This window comes from Pithys albifrons, chromosome 4 (assembly GCF_047495875.1).
Source record: "Pithys albifrons albifrons isolate INPA30051 chromosome 4, PitAlb_v1, whole genome shotgun sequence".
Lineage (NCBI taxonomy): Eukaryota > Metazoa > Chordata > Aves > Passeriformes > Thamnophilidae > Pithys > Pithys albifrons.
The window spans coordinates 40,350,916-40,368,441 of record NC_092461.1 but is presented as its reverse complement, the minus strand read 5'-3'; the positions used below and the strand labels follow the sequence as shown (position 1 = coordinate 40,368,441).

Genomic DNA, 17,526 nt, shown 5'->3' with positions numbered 1-17,526 from the left:
CTCTCCAGCTCAGCACTCGAACCATGAGGGCAAAGCAGTCTTCCTCCCTGATAAAGTACACAGGGGTATATAAACACAGAATCTTATGTTGTATTGCAAACAATATGCTACTCGGAAAATTAAACTCTCAGTTTTTCTAGTGTGACCATTAGATGGCAACAGATCCAGTTTCTCATTAAGTCACTGGCAATACCACATCACCAAGTTGTGTTGAGAGGAGCTGTTGCCAAGACAAAGCAGTAAGAATGAAAGATGAAGCATTTGATTTCATATTCTTGGCTCTTCTGCTGACTCTTTATGCTGCTGGAGCAAAATCAAAAGGCACACACTTGCCACACTGTTCTATCTGGTGTATTTACTCTGGACCAAGTCTTTCCAGTTCAAGGAACACAGCAGATTCACACAGTGCTTTATGCACCAAATCCATGATTTTCTTTGATGCCACTACAGTAACCAACAGGAAAAGTGCAGTCAGATGAATGATGAGGACCAGAAGAGTCATTCACAGGATGCCCAGTGTGTCTGTCTCCAAATCAGTTGAATTAAGAGCCTCAAAAGGAATTCTGGCAGCTTTGCACATCTGTCTGGACTGAGAGGGTATTGCAGAATTCCGAGCTTACCCCTGGAAAAGTAAGTTAGCAATCCCACAAGTTTGAGGGTGAGAAGAAGGAGGTCTTCTCCCAGAGGATAAGGAATTAGTAATCAAGCATACAAAAAACCAGCTGGAAAATGCTAACAGCCCAGGAAGGACACAGACTGTCAAAACTCATGGTATATACAAGAGGCAAAGAAAATGCCTTTACCATTTTGCAACTGATCAGTGAAGGCAAGACTCCCACCCAAAAGCAGGTCATTTTCTTGAATACTCTTATCAACTGCAGGAGATGGTGTCACAGTGCAGCTGTCAGACAATCCCTGGAGATGTGCAGATCACAAGGCTTGTCTTAAGCTGAAATATGATTTAGCAAAACAGAGACAGTAACACAGATTAAAATTTTAATTTAAAACTTTGCCAACAAAAATTGATTACAAAAAGGGAAATTATCTGTACAAAATAAGAAAGGAGGTACTCATTTAACAAGAGACTGCCATTGACAATGTATGTGGGAGGATGAACTGTGCTTCAGGTCAAGTGTAAAAGTGAGAAAGTAACAAACGGAGTTTGTAGTATGGAATTCTGAAGTCAATTTTCCATAAGCAAAGTAAATGGGCCTGAAGCAGTTCAGAAGCTAATTAAGGTTTATAAGAAGTCTATATTCCTTGCTAACCTTTTCCACTTAGTTTAGAGAAGGAGGATGTACTGCAAAGCAAGACCCAGCACAGTGCAGTGGGCAGGACAATGACTTTTGCCATGCTTTCACTCACTCAAGCCTCCCTTCAGGCCTTTTGTACAAAGATATTCTGCAATTTGAGTGTACCAGGGTTTTAGCTGAGCCACAAACTATTGCATCTTCACTTAATAGTTGGGTCCTGACTCAAAATGAAGACAAATGCTTTGGACACGGTGTTATTACTATGACTAAAAGACCAACTTTATCATGACTCCTATCAAAATTATGGTTCTCAGACTGTTCAAGTTCACATCAAATAACAGCTGTTGGTCAGTGATAAATCTGCATTTACAACAGTACCCTCCTCTTTTCTACCTACCATTTTATACAGAGAGACACAAGAGCATCTTTAAAACTCATCACCCAGTAGACAAAAATGGCAGGTGATTGCTGAACTCAAAGTTCCTGTAAAACTTAAGCATACAATAAGATCATACCAATTTTATATATTTTTCCACAAGCCAAATCAACAACTGAGTTGCAGTGAAGAAACGGAATATACATTTGTTTCAAGCAAGCCAGCTCAAAACTTCCAGTCCAACCGCTTATTTTCCACTCAGCTTCCCATCATATAGTATTTATAAGTTTTTACACCTTCAGAACCCAGGTTTAGTGAAGAAACAAAGCAGTAAAAAAAATGTTTCAGCCCAGATTTACTTCACCTACTTACAGTTACCTGAGATACTTAAGTTGGGGCAGAACAGCTTTCTGTGCCTACCTACCCAGTAAAATGACAGACAAGTGCTAAAAGGCAATTCAGTCAGAAACTCATCCTAGTGACAATGCTCTCCTTCCTCCAACTGTAAAAGTGAACAACTACATTCCAACTTAGAAGTCTTGGTTAAGCTTTGAGTAATTGTGTTCCTATCTGAAGTGCTGGATTTATGTGAACCGAAGCCTTACCTGGCTCACCAGCAGCTCCCTCCTAAGGAGGTCAGGGACAGCTGTCTTTAACAATGCTGTGAGACATGCATAAGTCCTCCCTCCTTGCAGCTGGGAAAGCTGAGATAAGCAGTAAGTTTGCTCAAGTCCATACAGTGAGTCGGTAACAAGCTGGCAATAGATTCCTCAATCTTAGACATGTGCTCTGCCCACAGAAACCCAGTGCAAGGAAAGCTACTGTACAGAATCATTCCCTTTTCCATGTCGTAATTTTTTACCAAAAAAAAAGAGTACAGCTACTAATAACAGTGTACATAGTTTCTTATTTAACAAAGAAGGAGTTCTGCAGTAAAGCAATCTGTTCTATGGTATCTTGACCCTGCAAAAATTATTTTCAGCTTTGATTCTTTGAGGTCTTAAAGCTTTTAAGATAAAGTTGAAGATTCAGTTAAACAATGCGGCAGTCAGTACCCTTTGCATTAACCACAATGATGTATCTTCTACTTTAAGCAGAATTTATGCTACCCAATTTGGCAATCAAAATAGAAATCTTGAAGCCAAGAATTCACAGATCTCAGGGAAAAAAACCAAAAGACAGACAATTTCAGTTTTAACAGAACAAGCCTTGTAACATGCCATGAAGAGTTCAGAGACTTCAGTTGTGTGAATATCTGTTATTGCCATTTCAAACAAAAGCTCTCTAATTCTTAGCCTTGCCCAGCCTATGATGTAGCAGGTTAGACAAATGCTACACAGCAAGAAAAGAACTCTCTTCAAAACACAGCTTAGTAACAGAAATGAAACATTTACAATTTGCTTTATGAATGCAGCAGAGATCTCACTAAAATAACATTTCCAAAGAACCTGGGACTTAAGCACAGCTATGGAAAAAGACAGCTTCCTAAACTCGGGGGCTTGTTTGAGCCATCTGCCTCACACTGGATTCTTACTTTACCATGGCCAACAAAGCTTTTAACATACCAGGTGAGACAGAATACCATCAGCTTGTTCCATCACATCATGGAATAGGACAGCCAATGGATCCTGTTGTGACAGACATACAATACTGTATAAAGAAGGCTTATTTTTAATGGCAGAATCAAATTGGACACTATTGGCTAACCTGGAGCAAGATCTAAATTTTTTTCCTTCTAGAGTTTTTAATTTTCTCTTGAGCCAGTAACATTCTTTCTAGTCAGTTAAATCCAAGAGTACTACAGAGAGCTCAGTTCTTTAAGCATGCTCTGCACCAGGAAGGGTCGGTTCTACATCCAGTTAAAACTGAAGAGCTGATGTTTTCCAAGGGCAGGAGTTCTTCACTGGTCACCTAGTCGGAAACCTTGGCCCCAGTTGTGTCTTCCACCACCCTGCTGATCTTCTGCAGCTCTTCTCATGCTAGCAGGAGGGACACCAAACCCCGACACTCCTCCTCTCCTATTTGGCAGCCAGCGGTAACTAGGACAAACCAGAAGACAAGGAGTTACAGAAACAGCTGCACCCTGGGGGTAAATACCAGACTACTTTTCCATGCACTTCCTTTTAGCTGGCAGACTTTGCAATAGAACTGGCTTTTCACAGCATAACTTCAGTGAGTTCTTGCCAAATCTAGAGCCCTCCGAACACTGAGAACTGGGAATACTGGAAAACTTCCATTTCTCGGATATGTAGGAAATCAAGAGAATTGCACATAACCAACAAGACTGATGGCAGTTTCAGAGCTGTTACTGCCTTGAGAGACATTTTTAAAAACAATCTTGTCTTCTAATTCTTAGAGAAAATTAGGTTTGCTACACAGAATCAGAATATAAAGCTTCCCTACTCATTAAAACCTGTACAGAAAGTATAACTGTAATTCAACAGTTTACGCTATGTGTTTATGCTGAGCTGCTAAAATTTGATAGAGAAGGAATATTTACAGCCCAAAAGGATAGGACAAGGGCAACTGAAGATACAAACTTTGGCTTCTGGTTGTAATATTTCGATGCCAAAACAATGAACATATCACAAGTACTCCAGACACCAAGATTTGCAGTCTCAGTCAAGGTGATCATATTACAGTCCTGCACAAGTCTACAACTGATTCCTATTTATTGTTAGACATTGCTTAACTGGTAGCTACTGTAATGATACATAGGAGTACAGAAAAAACATCATTTACAGGATAAAACTTTTTTTGTATACCGTTGGATAATTGTTAGGGAGTTCTCTTTACTGCAGCTCAATTCACTAGCAGAACTATGCCTTTTACTCTCCCTCTTAGGAGTGGGCAAAAGGCATAAGCCATCTGGAGGGATAACAGAGAACTCTCATATGGGCCATTTACAAGAAACTCTACATTTTTGATGACTCATTAGCTCAGTCAACATGATAAGTCTGATGCAGGTTGATTTACCCTTAACAATCCCAGCAAATATATGTCTGATGAGCCACACAAAAAATTGGACCAAACAGTAAGGTAAATTGTAAGGTCAGCTTACAGGAACTGAGGTGTGGACAGAAAATTCCTTCCTCCCAAATCCATTGGATATTTAAACATTAAGAAGAAATACAGGTGTCCAACCAGATTTCCTATCAGCTCATTGATGACTCTGTAAAGCAAAAGAAAAAGAATTGTTTCACATGCTGTCTTCTCTGAAAATGAGTGGCCATATTGTGTTCACCTGCCGTTGGCATTGCAAGGACCGTGAGACACCAAAAATTTCTCTTCCCTCAGCATTTTGCAGCCCGTTCTTTAGAAGGGCCAACTTTCTGTGCCAACACATCAACTGTATGTTCCGCCTTCCCTTCCAAGCCTTCTCTACAGTCTGTACTGAAAATGCAATTAAATACTTATTTACATCAGGGAATTAGACCGTACAGCTATTAAAGCCTAAAATAATAGTCTGCAGAGCTAGAGGAGTTACTGCTGTTTTCACTGGACAACCTGTCTCCTGCTGCACTGAGCTGTTTTGTTCCCAATTTTGCAAAAACAAAGCTGACTGGAGGTCCTTGAGTATCTTCTGTCATGCATAGAAACAGCAGGTATCTAACAGCAAGCAGTTTTCACAAGTGACAGATGAGTCAGTAGGAGGCACAGCCAGAACAGGGAATTTGGTTTTGCTGTACTATCTCCTCCTTTTATAACTCAACCTCAAACTTGTTATTGCCACTAATGGTGTTACAGCGGCACCAAGAGGCCCCAGCCAGTGCAGGGCACCAATGAGACCGAGTGTGCACAGAGAGGGGATTTCTGCATCACAGGGTTTAGTCAAAGAAACCCAAGACAAGCCAATGATTTCATCAAGTGCTAAAATGGCACTGTGGGCTTATTGCCATTTTCTCTTGTTTCACAAACTGGAAAAAAAAATCAGTTTGGACAAGACTGTAAGGGCAAGAAGTAACAGCACTATCAGAGTAAAGCTAACTTTGTTACTAAAACCAGTAATGACTGCTCACACGAATGACAGCACCCTTTATTTTGTTACTTTTTTAGTATGGAAAACACCTAATCCACAGGGTTACTAGAAAATAAACCCAGCTTACTACTTTCCCCTCACCTGCACTCTCAAGTTCTCAAATGCACATCTCCTTTTTGTTTTTATCTTAAATGAAGACCCTGTAACACTGAGCAGTCAGACTAAAGTTTTAAGCTTATAGTATTATTTCTAAATTCAGCAACAAGTTAAATAGCTGTAAAAGTTTCAATAACTTCAAATTGGCCGTAGAAGTAAATACATACGATCCACCAATGATGTAGTTGAACCCCAGAATAACCCACGGAAGGTAACAGGCCTGAAATAGAACACAGTGAAAACAGAAGTTGTAAGTACAAGTTATGGATGTAAACCTGTACTAAACTTCCCACTGCACTAATAAGCATGATCATAATCTTTACATTTTAGGCATGACACAAATCCTGATCTATTACTTAAGCAGATTCAACCTCCCAAGGGAGGATACCCCAGACTGAGCAAAGATTAACAGTTTTAGACAAAACATGCTCATTTAAACATTGTAAGTAGATGTGCCTTTTGCACCCTATGTTCCACAGCAAGCTTACATCTGGAGCAAAGTCCTAAAGGTTTCAATTTTGAAAAGGTCTGGAAACAATGATCAAAAGAGCCTTCACTACAAGACCTGGCAGAAACAGACCGGATCGCACAGGAAAGAACGATCTGAACTATCAATATTTTATCACTACATTCAGCTTGTATCCAGGCTAATGTTTATCAGGATTTTTTTCCTCTTTTCATAACAATGAATTTCAGTTGTCAGGGCATCTTTTCAGTAAAGCCACACTGAGTGACACCACATGGAAGACCCAGAAGAAACTTGTGTTTGCTGCATCTCAAGAAGTATACAGCTATGTAAAACTGTGGGGCATCTTTAATAAGAGAAAATATTTATATTTTGCCCCTTACCCCCTACATGTGCATCTTATCAGCAGGAACCTTTCCAATATCCTGCCTGACATACCTTAAATCTTGTTCCAAACCAAAATGATACAATCATGTCTCTGTTCAGCTGGGCCCACACATAAAGAACTGACATGATCAGCGGAATCATCAGCAACTGCAATGTTAAAAAAAAAAGTCAACAGTTATCATTACTTTCACGTAAACTTAGAGGCAGCAGGAGCTGTAAGCTTCAATAGTTGCTTATGAGCATGGTACATTAGTAAAGTCTTTACAGCTTGCCCCAGAATCTTTGCCACCACGTGTCACGGATCTGTAAAAAAGCTATTGAGAAAACTAAGGAGGAGAACCTACTTGGGTCATTCTCTTGCAAGGCCATACCAAATCAAAGGGTCCCAACCTGCACCAAGTGGAGAACTCCTTTGCTCCCAGCTGCCTCGTAGGACACATACAGCAGAGCCAGCCATGGATCTGTGCCACAGTAATTTCCAGGGCACTAGCCCAAATAGTTACTCCACTGAACTGTCCCCATCCTCCTCAGAGCATCCCAGAGGGAAGGGGCACCAGTAAATCACCACTTCAGGGTACTGCAGCCAGCCTTGGCAAAGCTGCCTTGACAGCGCTTGGAGTTAACCGGTGCTCCATGCCAGCAGATGAGATTGCTTCAAACACTTCCTTACTGTGACTGTGTATAACTGATGGCACTATCTGCAGTGAAAGAAATACAAAGCACCATTTCAGCTGTCTGCTGATGTCTGAACTGAAGGCAGACTGCACCAGCAACATTGCCGTGAACTGGCTGAATGCTACAAACCAGGTGGTGGTTTGGAAGAGGTTGAAACTCACTCCCTAAGGGATGCTGCATCCAACAGGTTCCACATTAATGCTGGCACACCACCACCAGCTCAGCCTTCCACAAGCCCCATGGTGCACCAGCAGTCTGACTAACAACACAAGCACCTTAGGGTCTTCATTAAAATCCTTTTTATTTTACTGAAAAAGCAATGCAATATGAAATTTCTGAAAGTGTCTGACATAGGAATAGAGTGCCAGCTATCCTACTGAACCTTCTTAATTTCAAGCAAAGCCCTTCAACACAAGCAAAAAATCCCTCTTTTTTAAGAAAAACATGTTTGTACATCAAACAATTGATTCTCTTACAAGCAATAATTTGTATGCAGATTAAAAAACCCACATATTTTAAGTACCTTTTTTTAAAGGTACAAATCATCACAATCAGTCTAAAATTCATACAATGTATGGGTGACTCCAGCATGCTTTTGTAAAATTTTGTGGTGTCTTACCCACAGCAAAGGAAAGTTTAAATGCAGAGTTATGGACAGCCCTTAACAGAACTCAACCCTGACTAGAGGTGCACAATCAGTTTTTGTCTACCATGGGAGCCTGATAAGTGATCTAATAAATGCTAAAACGATTTTGTACAGAATACTACAGATACTAGTTCAGGCTTTAGGTGATGGGCACAAATAAAGATGAGGAGAGAACAGCAGAGGCAGGCTGAAGATACTGATACACTGTTGTGTCTAAGAAACACTTCCCAGTTTTCCTGCTTAATATTTGGGGAGATAAGAACTAAATCTAGCTCTTCAGACCACTATCTCAATAACTCCTGTGAGGACTTTGCACTTCACAGTTCTGATCTCAATCTGAAGCTGTTTTTCACAAGATCTTCTGTTGGCAAGTAAGACGCACACTGAATCTGAGAAGATGAATGAACCCAAGAATCACTTCTGAATAAAAAAGTAAGAATGCAGATCCACTTTCATTAAAGGAAACAGTGCACAGGTGACATCTTGTATCCATTTTAGTAAAAGGCTGAACACGTCCTGACTGCACAAAGAGCCAATTTTCATTCCTTGGTTCCCTAACTGGGTTAGATGTGGCTTATGCCATCAGCTGAGGCAAACCTGAACTAAAACACTAACAATGCACACAAAGCAGTCCATTTTGAAACAAACTGAACCAGTCTAACTTAACTGTGTTCTGCAGTTAAGTCAATAATACTTCTATAAAGTCATTAACTAGTCATAAAGTTCCATAAGATTACTATTTAAGAAAGTGTACTGCACTTACCTGCATGTCCATTGCCAACCCAGTTATCTGTCATTGCACCATTAAGGAAAACGCAGCAAAACCTGACAGACCACAACAATAAAAAGGAGCTGCAGACACACTGAACACACATGCAAAGTCCTTTAATGTTTAAAATTAATTCTACACAGGAACACTGTTTTAAGTTAAACACTGAAAAAAAATGAAAAACCTCCAATGATCCAGATATTTACAAATTTAGTTTCAGTAATTGCTTTTTTGTAGTTTTTCAAGCTCCCACTTCATGTCATTACCCCAAAGGCTGATGGATGCAGTAGCCTTTCTTCCCTGATGAAAACTGGCAAACTACGAACTCAACCAGTCCTTGCTTGCATAAAAGCACATTACAAGTTTAACAGCTGGATTATTTCATTAGTTTAACACTGAAATTCTGGGTTTCCAGTTGAAGAAATACCAGATCATGAAAAAAACCCAAGTACATTACCAATGAGTCACAGAAAAGAAATCATTTCTTGAAGTGCATCTGCAGTTACAGTAAAATCAAAAGTGAGCAATTCAGATCTACAGAAAGCCCTGTGAGACTTAGCTATCAGCCAGAAGTAGCAAGGAGCTCAGCTACTTCTGGCTGGTAGGGAGGTGGTTTACTCCCCAAGAATTTACATAGTAAGAATTCACAGGACTCTGCAGGTGCACGAAAATAGCCAGAAATATAATATAAACATGGGACTTGTGAGAGATAGGTTTTAACCAACTGAAGTATCTAGCGTGGTGGTGTGTAACTCTTTTAGCCAATAAGCTGTAGTCCTAACCCTATATAAACTGTGTGCTTTGTGTAATAAAATGTCTTCAATATGAATCTCATGGATTGGTGTGAAGTCCAGTTCCTCCGCCGTTTATTTTTGTTTACTTTATGCATCAATGCAGGCTTTTAATAATCCTGTTCCACCGTGGAGCCCAAAGGATCTGTTGCAGTAACTGCTGAGTACAATCAATCACTGAAGGATTTTGATATGACCAGAATGCTTTTAGCCACTCATGAATACATACAAATGACACCCTGCATTTTCCCACACTATGCATTCAGGTTGCTCCTTACATAATAGAGGGAACAAGTCACTGGAAGCTTTTAAATGACCAGTTTGAAAGTCAAGTCACAATTAGATTCACCTAATAACTCACAGCCAACAACCTGCAATCATAAATAAAACCATCATCCTTGTAACAACATAACTAAACGCACACTGTCACTGCTGTGGCTCAACAGGACTAGCAGGAATAGCAATTCCCTCCATGGAGTGGAATGCAGCTTGAGATAATCTATTGATAAGGCACTTCTACACACTAGCTCACCTGGCTGTATCTGGATCACACTGATGTCACCTCTCCCGTTTTCCCACATGCTGTGCCACTGCAAATTGCTATGTGGAGGTAGCAACAGCACAGAGACTGGAAGCATCTCCAAGGATGGAGGTTCCGCAACTGTGTCAGTGTTTGACTGCCTTTGCAGTAACAGGGGTCTTTCTTACATTTAAATGGAGTTTCCTGTGCTTCATTTTGTGGAATTGGTGTCCAGCTTCGTAGTCCTCAGCACAGAAAAGAGATGGACCTGTTGGAGTGGGTCCAGTGGAGGCCCACAAAAAATATCAAGAGGGCTGGAACACCTCTCTTACAGGGAAAGGCTGAGAGAGTTGGGAAAGAGTTTTTACTAGGGCCTGTTGCAACAGGACAAGGGGTAAGAGTTTAAACTAAAAGAAGACTGATTTAGACTAAATGCAAGGAAGAAAAGTTTTACAGTGAGGGTGGTGAAACACTGACACAGGTTGCCCAGAGAGGTTGTGGATGCTCCATCCCTGGAAACATTCAATGTCAGGTGACAGGGCTCTGAGCAACCTAATCTAGTTGAAGATGTCCTGCTCATCATAGGGAGATTCGACCAGATCAACTTTCAAGATCCCTTTCAATCCAAACTACTGCATGATTCTACGATAAGGCACCCCAGGCTACACAACCCCAACTCTCCCAGCTTCTCAAGTGACAGATACTCCAACCCTTTAATCATCTTCATGACCTTCCACTGTATAAACTCCATTATGTCCATGTCTGTCTTGTACCTGGAAACCTGAAGCTGGATGCAGCGCTCCACAAAGACCTAAAGACTGAGCAGAGAGAAGCAATCACCTGCCTGACCCTGTGTGCAGTGCTCTAACACAGCCCAGGAGGCTGGTGGGCACCTCTGCCATAACAGCACATTGCGGGCTCACGGTCAGTCGGTGTCCAGCAGGACATCCAGGGCCTTTTCTGGAAGATACTTTGTAGACTGTCAGTCCTCAGTCTGTCCTGGTGTCTGAGGCAGCTCCTTGCAAAGGGCAGGACTCTGCATTTCCCTTTGCAGAGCCTCATTCCTGATCAGCCCATTTCTCCAGCCTCTAAAGACCCGTGAGTTGTACCACAACCACCTGGTTTATCAACAGCTCCTCCCAGTTTTGTATTCAAGATCTAAAAGAAAATTCAGATAGAACAGCACAGCTCATGGAAAAACTGTTTCCCAGCATTCTCAAACCAACAAGTCCATCTTTTTCAGGAAGTTGGCTCAGTGTAGGTATTACAACACTGCTTTTCACAGACTTGGATGACTTGTACCCAGGACATAAAGCATCTCTCCATGAGGTACCTGAATTTCAGGGAATGGCAGTGATCAATCCTATTTGCACAAGGCAGCTTAAACACACTAAATTCACTTTTAGGTCACACAGCAACCCACAAAAGCAGCTCATTGAACATCATGAAGCACCAGCAACAAATAGCACAAGCTGAGCTTTATGTAGGCAGAACTCCAGTCCCCAGATTACATACCTTTATCAGCACATGTATTAAGTGCTCTCCCTGCAAGCCACCCTCACTGCCTCTCCAGGAAGATAATACACTTATAAACTCACCTGTGAATATTTGTTACATTTTACAAGTGTTCATTAATAAAACCTGGTCTTTGAACAAACTTCAGGCAGAAACAGAAGAACCAAAATATTCTCAAAGTTTGATGATGAGCAGAAGGATACAACAATGCAGATCCAGTTAAACAGGAGCATGAACATGTAATCTGCTGGCCTTCCATCAAAAGCCCCTGTAAACAGAAAGAATTATTAGGGAAGGTACTGAAATTTTCTTAAGAAATTAAGACAATTTTTTTAACTTTTCAGAGTCTAAGAACATCTCAGCTAATAACAGTTGCTTTACATGCAGTCTGTGGTTTATGATATTTTTAGAATAGAACAACCTATGGACTGAAAAATAAGACATTCAGACTATTGCATTAAGTGCACAAGCAGTGTCTACACTTAAAAAGAACACACTGACTCTGGAGATAAGTGGTTTTAACTACGTCAGTCTTCAAAATGGAGTTAGACCTCATCCTTCATTTGAAACTGCCAGTCAGAAGCACAGAATAAGAAAACACAATAAGAAAATACACATGCACAGCAATAGCAGAGACATTAAGTACAACGACTAAGTCATGTGAAAAACAGCCCTTACTTAGGCAAATTGCATCCTCTTTGCATTATCCAGTCAGACTGAAGAGATAGGACAATTTTTACACTCCAGAAAAAAATAACATATGTGACAAGGACAGTGCACAGTTGCAGCACATTCTGTTCCTTCTTCTAAGCTAATTTCCCATTTCAAACATGTGCCAATTTCTTGAGGACAGTGGAAACAACAACAACAAAGTAAAGCAACATTCCCTGCAGGTCACACTAAACAAAATCTTTAGATGCCCAGTTGAGTTTGTGACCTGGCAAGGACAAGGGTTAAAAAACAATTCCCATAACAACTCTGCACACACACACGGAAATGTGAGGCTCTCACTCTTGCAAGTGCAGCAAAAGGCTGAGGTCTGTGTAAGACTCCCATCAACTTTCATATAGCCCCAGGCAGGCAAGGAAAGCCTGAGAATATTGTTGAAAAAGACCCAGACTATGCAGTTACAAACTCAGCACTCCACAAACAAGCTGAATTACATGCTCATGATTGAACATCAAAAGGCCTAGCAAAGAGAACCACTGCTTAATTTTAGCACTATTTGCCTTCCTACAAGTATTTTACATGTCCCCAAAAATTTAAAGGAAGAAAATCTAGTTTTAAGCATTAGCTTTTTAGAATAGCCTATGTAAACCAAAATTATTAAAATATCAATTTTAAATGTATTTTTGAAGTTCAGCCATCCAAATTACAAGACAGGAAAAAACACTTTGAAACATATATTGGAATGTTTTAAAGCTGAAGTACATAAGCTGAAGTTTTCTCCACACAACAAACAGAAACAAGAGAAGAAACTGACTAAGGTGATAAAAACATCAAAGCTATTATTAGTCCCTTAAATTTTTTCACTTCTCATTATGTAGAAGGCTGCTAACAAGAATATTAGACAAACTATTTAAGTTGATTTTTCAATACATATCTAAGAAAAATGGACTACAAACTGCCAGAAAGCTTTGCACTGGTGTGGGCTGAGCTCTATCCCACTGGGTCCTGCTATAATTCCCAGGGTATAATCCAGTCATCTGGGAGAGCTGCAGTCTCATAACCACATCATTCATACTGCTGGGGAATGAACTCTTCCTATTCTGCTTTCTCTGTTGGTATTTGTTATGTTCTTCTCCAACCCAAACAAAACAAAAACACATCAATCTCCCCTTCCTTGGGAAGCCAGAGGTCAGCTTGTTAGGAAAGCACAAGCACAGTACAAAACCACACGGATATTTTTGACAGCTAAATTTAAAGCTGGCATGCAGCACCAATGTATGCTCAAAACCCACGTGCAATACTGAAAATAAAGTTTTCACTTCCTCAGTTTCAGAAGCAAAAGGAGGAGGCACAGGCCAACACTGATTTCCACCTGTAAACATTATCAGTATATATTCCCACTTGCAGAAGGATTCAAGCTTTTTTCACAGAATTAAGGGCCAGTGTAAACAACAACTCAGTTTATAACCAGAAAAATTACTGCAATATAAAAGAAGCACATTGGTTCAAACAACAACACATCTGACCTCCCAGTTTCAAAATCCAGATGTGTTGCACAGCAGGAATTTACTGCTGAAAGAATTTACTTCCTTTCATGAGACTTGTGCCACAGCATATACTTACAAATTGCTCCAGTTGTCTATGTCCAAGCAGTGATGTCTTAATTTGCATATATTTGCATATATTAACCAGGAATTCTAACTATACCTCACTTTGCCCAGTAGAATGTCAGAACTGCCACCACTCTCACATGCTCACAATCCACTGCAGAAAGGCTCAACGACAAGGAGAAACCATTTCTAGCTATTAAATTACTACTTGCTTTCACTTAGAAAACAATCAAATACAATCTGGCACCACTACCACCTTTCCCTGCTACTCTTTTTAAGTCTTAAGTGGGATTCCACAACACTCTCTGGATGGCAGGTCTAGCAGGGATCTCTTTACCGTGGGACTTCCCAAACATCACCTTGCAATGCATTCCCCCTCACACCATCAGTTCTAAGATTCCATTAGAACGACAGTGAAATTCTTGTTCACACAGGCCTTCAGGAGGAGCTTAGCTTTGAAAATACTTTCATTATTATTTCAACTGAATCAATTTTTGTCTAGCTTTAATCAACTGTGCAGTGCAAAATGAAACCAGTTTTGAAACTACTTGTAACAACAAGGCCTTTTTTGAGAGAAACAATCTATTACCTGATCTCCTTTCTTCCACTCAGTTTTTCCCCTTAACTGAAAATCCTACCAGTACCTTAACTTTTCCAGGTATCTGTTTGGAAGAACAGTACACTCATTTATGCAAGGTATCTCTCAATTCAACACAAACAAGAGATAACACAAGAAAGTATCCCTTTTAAAAAGGGGAAAACCTGATGTTATTTTCTCCCAATGGATATATCCATTATTACACATGCTCTACCATCCTCCTGTGTTAAAGGACACCACAAACAAGAAAACAGGTAATGTCACCTTTTAGTCTGTCTCACCCCCTGAAATTCAAGAACTGAAAGCACCAGGCCCTCCTATTGAAACAAGTATCAAGTTCAGATCCTCAGATCCCAAATGGCCAGAAAATCAGTTTTCAGAGCAGCTTCACGGTGACCAACATAAGCTGGCACAGAGATGAGCCATCTCTATCAGCTCCAAGTAGAGCTCACCATGTGCATGCAAATTAATGGTAACATACCTGTTTCTAATCGTGATGAATATTGATACAGGAAATACAAATTCACCAAGTAGAGAAATCCCGTTCCAGGTCCCACTGGGAAGAAGAAAGTTGCTGTTATTGGCCTCCAGATCTGTGCAGATCAAAAGAGAAATATATATTTATATGATACAGAATTAATTATGCACGGGCCTTTTGTTTTCATTTATTATCAATTACTTGGAAGACCAAGGAAGAGATTAAAAACAGCACAAGTATCAATTCTTGATGCTTCAGCAGCTTTTACAGGTGTTGGGGTTTTAAAATCTGATCAACAAAGCTATTAAGGTTAGAACAGAAATCACACACAACTTCCAGATTGCCTCCAAACCATCTTCGCAGTACTAAGTCTGTACTGCAGTGCAAAAGGGATACACTTGCAAGGATGACACACTGTTTGAAAAGCATCCACACAAATCCCTTTCTTCCCTGTTGAACAGAGGCCAGGGAATTCACACAACAGTCTTTAGTGTACCATTCCAGACAGCACATGCTGCTCTGAGCGTTCTGGACCTGCTTTAATGTCTCCCAATAATCAGTATTAGACATAGCCAACTGCATAGCAGCACATGGCATGGACAGAAAATGTCTGGCCATTCATAATTGAGTTCTTTAAGCACCAACACTTCCAAATAGAGTATGAGGATCCTGAACATCACAGTTCCAGGCAACATAACAGAACTAGAGCAAAACCAGTCATTTCAGCTAATAAATTTCAGGGCTGATACATGGATCAAGCTACATATAGTCATCTTTTTAACTCTTTTTTCACTCAGCCTTTTGTACCGAAGATATATGAACAAGTATAATAGAAATATAAAGGTCGAGATGTTTCCTCTTCCATCTTCTGTTCATCCACTGAGTCCTCTCCCACTACACACCTGCACCACAGAACACTGAACATCAAAATGCAAGAAAAAATACTGTGTCCAGTTTGTGAACGCTTCTGATACTGCTAATGCACTGTATGTCTGACACCTCGTGGCTTTAGTTGTTAGTTTATGTGGCCCACATCTAAGCACAGAAATTGACAATTACAAATAGAAGCTTTTTCAAATTCCAAGCCAGAAGGTGCAAAAGATGCAGAATGACACAATGGGTCAGGTTGGAAGGGACCACAACGGGTCATCTCGTCCAATATCCCCCTTCAAGCAGAGTCATTCCAGAACCCATTGCACAGGATTGCATCGAGACAGTTCTTGAGTATCTCCAGTGAAACAGACTCCACAACCTCTCTGGCCATTCTGTTCCAGTGTGCACACAAATGTCATTTGCACAGAGAAGCTGTTCTTCCTCATGTTCAGCTGAAACTTCCTGTGCATCAGATTCTGCCCATTGCCCTTTGTCCTATTGTTTGGCACCACCAAGAAAAGCCTGATTTCATCCTCTGACACCGTCCCTCTAGATATTTATATACATTGATGAGTTCTCCACTCAGTTGCCTCTTCTTAAGTCTCAGCAGGCGCAGTTCCTTCATCCTTTCCTCCTAAGAGAGATGGTCCAGTCCCTTAATCATTTTTGTTGTCCTCCACAGGACCTGTTCCTGGAGCTCCGTGTTTTTCTTGCAGCTCTGCCCCAAAGTCTCCGAAGCTACTGGCGGCTTGGGATGTTTGCACACCTGGCCGTCACCTCTGCCCCCAGTCACACCCACACGATGACACAGAGCAGGGCAAGTCACCCGAAGCCACAGCCACGCGTTTTATGGCTACAAAGCACTTCGGCACAACCATCGGCACCAGCCAGAACAACCTCCACAAGAAACAATTAGGGAAAGCACACCAGAAGGAGACACACACGAGCTGCTGGGCTGGCAGGGGCCGCAGCCCTCTTCCTGTCCCTCTGGGAGGGTCATGCCCCGCCGCCCCTCAGCGCGGCAGGGCCCGGGGCCTGCGGGCACAGAACCGGCTAACCCCGGGCCCAGCCTGCTGGCCCTGTTAAGCGGGAAGGCAGGTTGCTCTCGCCGGAGGGGCTCTGGCCGGCCCCGGTGCTCCCAAGCGCTGTCGCGGTGCGCGGCTGCCCCTGCGAGGCCGCAGAGCCCGGAGAGGGCGACGGCCCCGCCCGCAGCCCCAGCGCGGTCGCGCACTACAACTCCCAGAAGGACGCGCGCGCGCTGGGCCACCCTGCTCTATGGCGCGGCCGCCGCGGGGCACGCCGGGAGCGGTAGTGCGGCCCGTACCTGGAAGCGGTGGATGAAGGCGTCGGGCCAGAGGAAGAGGTTGACAGGGCTGACGAGGCCAAGCTTGCCCACGAGCGGCACCGCGATGGAGCCGGCGAACCAGTAACGGGTGATCAGCGGGATGCTCCGGAACCAGTCCCCAAGGTCCGACATGTCGCCGCCGTGCCCGGCCGCCGCCGCCGCCGAGGCCTCGCCCACGAACCGGCCGAAGAGGGATAGGCGAGACGAGGGTCCAGCCGCGCTCCCGCCGCCGCACGGGCACGGAGGGAGCCCCAAGCCAGACGTGGCGCCACGGAATTCGGCCGAACCGGCGCCGTCGCTTCCGTCCCCGCCCCGACCGCCGGGAGTCCCGCCCCGGGGGTGGAGCGGGGAACGACCGGGAGACCGGCGCTAGTAACGCGGGGAACGAGAGCAAACCGGGGGCCAGTCCCGCACCAGCCT

The 17,526-nt window shown here is 42.3% G+C and overlaps 1 protein-coding gene across 1 annotated transcript; it reads right to left on the bottom strand.

Moving 5' to 3' along the window:
• Positions 1–982: 982 nt before the first annotated feature.
• DERL1 (derlin 1) lies at positions 983–17,436 on the bottom strand. The gene is made up of 8 exons (XM_071553900.1): positions 17,086–17,436; positions 14,892–15,003; positions 11,737–11,801; positions 8,702–8,728; positions 6,669–6,764; positions 5,932–5,984; positions 4,691–4,801; positions 983–3,668 (listed from the first exon to the last, which is right to left on the bottom strand). Exons 1-8 carry the CDS (start codon positions 17,236–17,238, stop codon positions 3,530–3,532), a joined length of 756 nt encoding a protein of 251 aa, XP_071410001.1. The 5' UTR covers positions 17,239–17,436; the 3' UTR covers positions 983–3,529.
• Between the last annotated feature and the right edge of the window lie 90 nt (positions 17,437–17,526).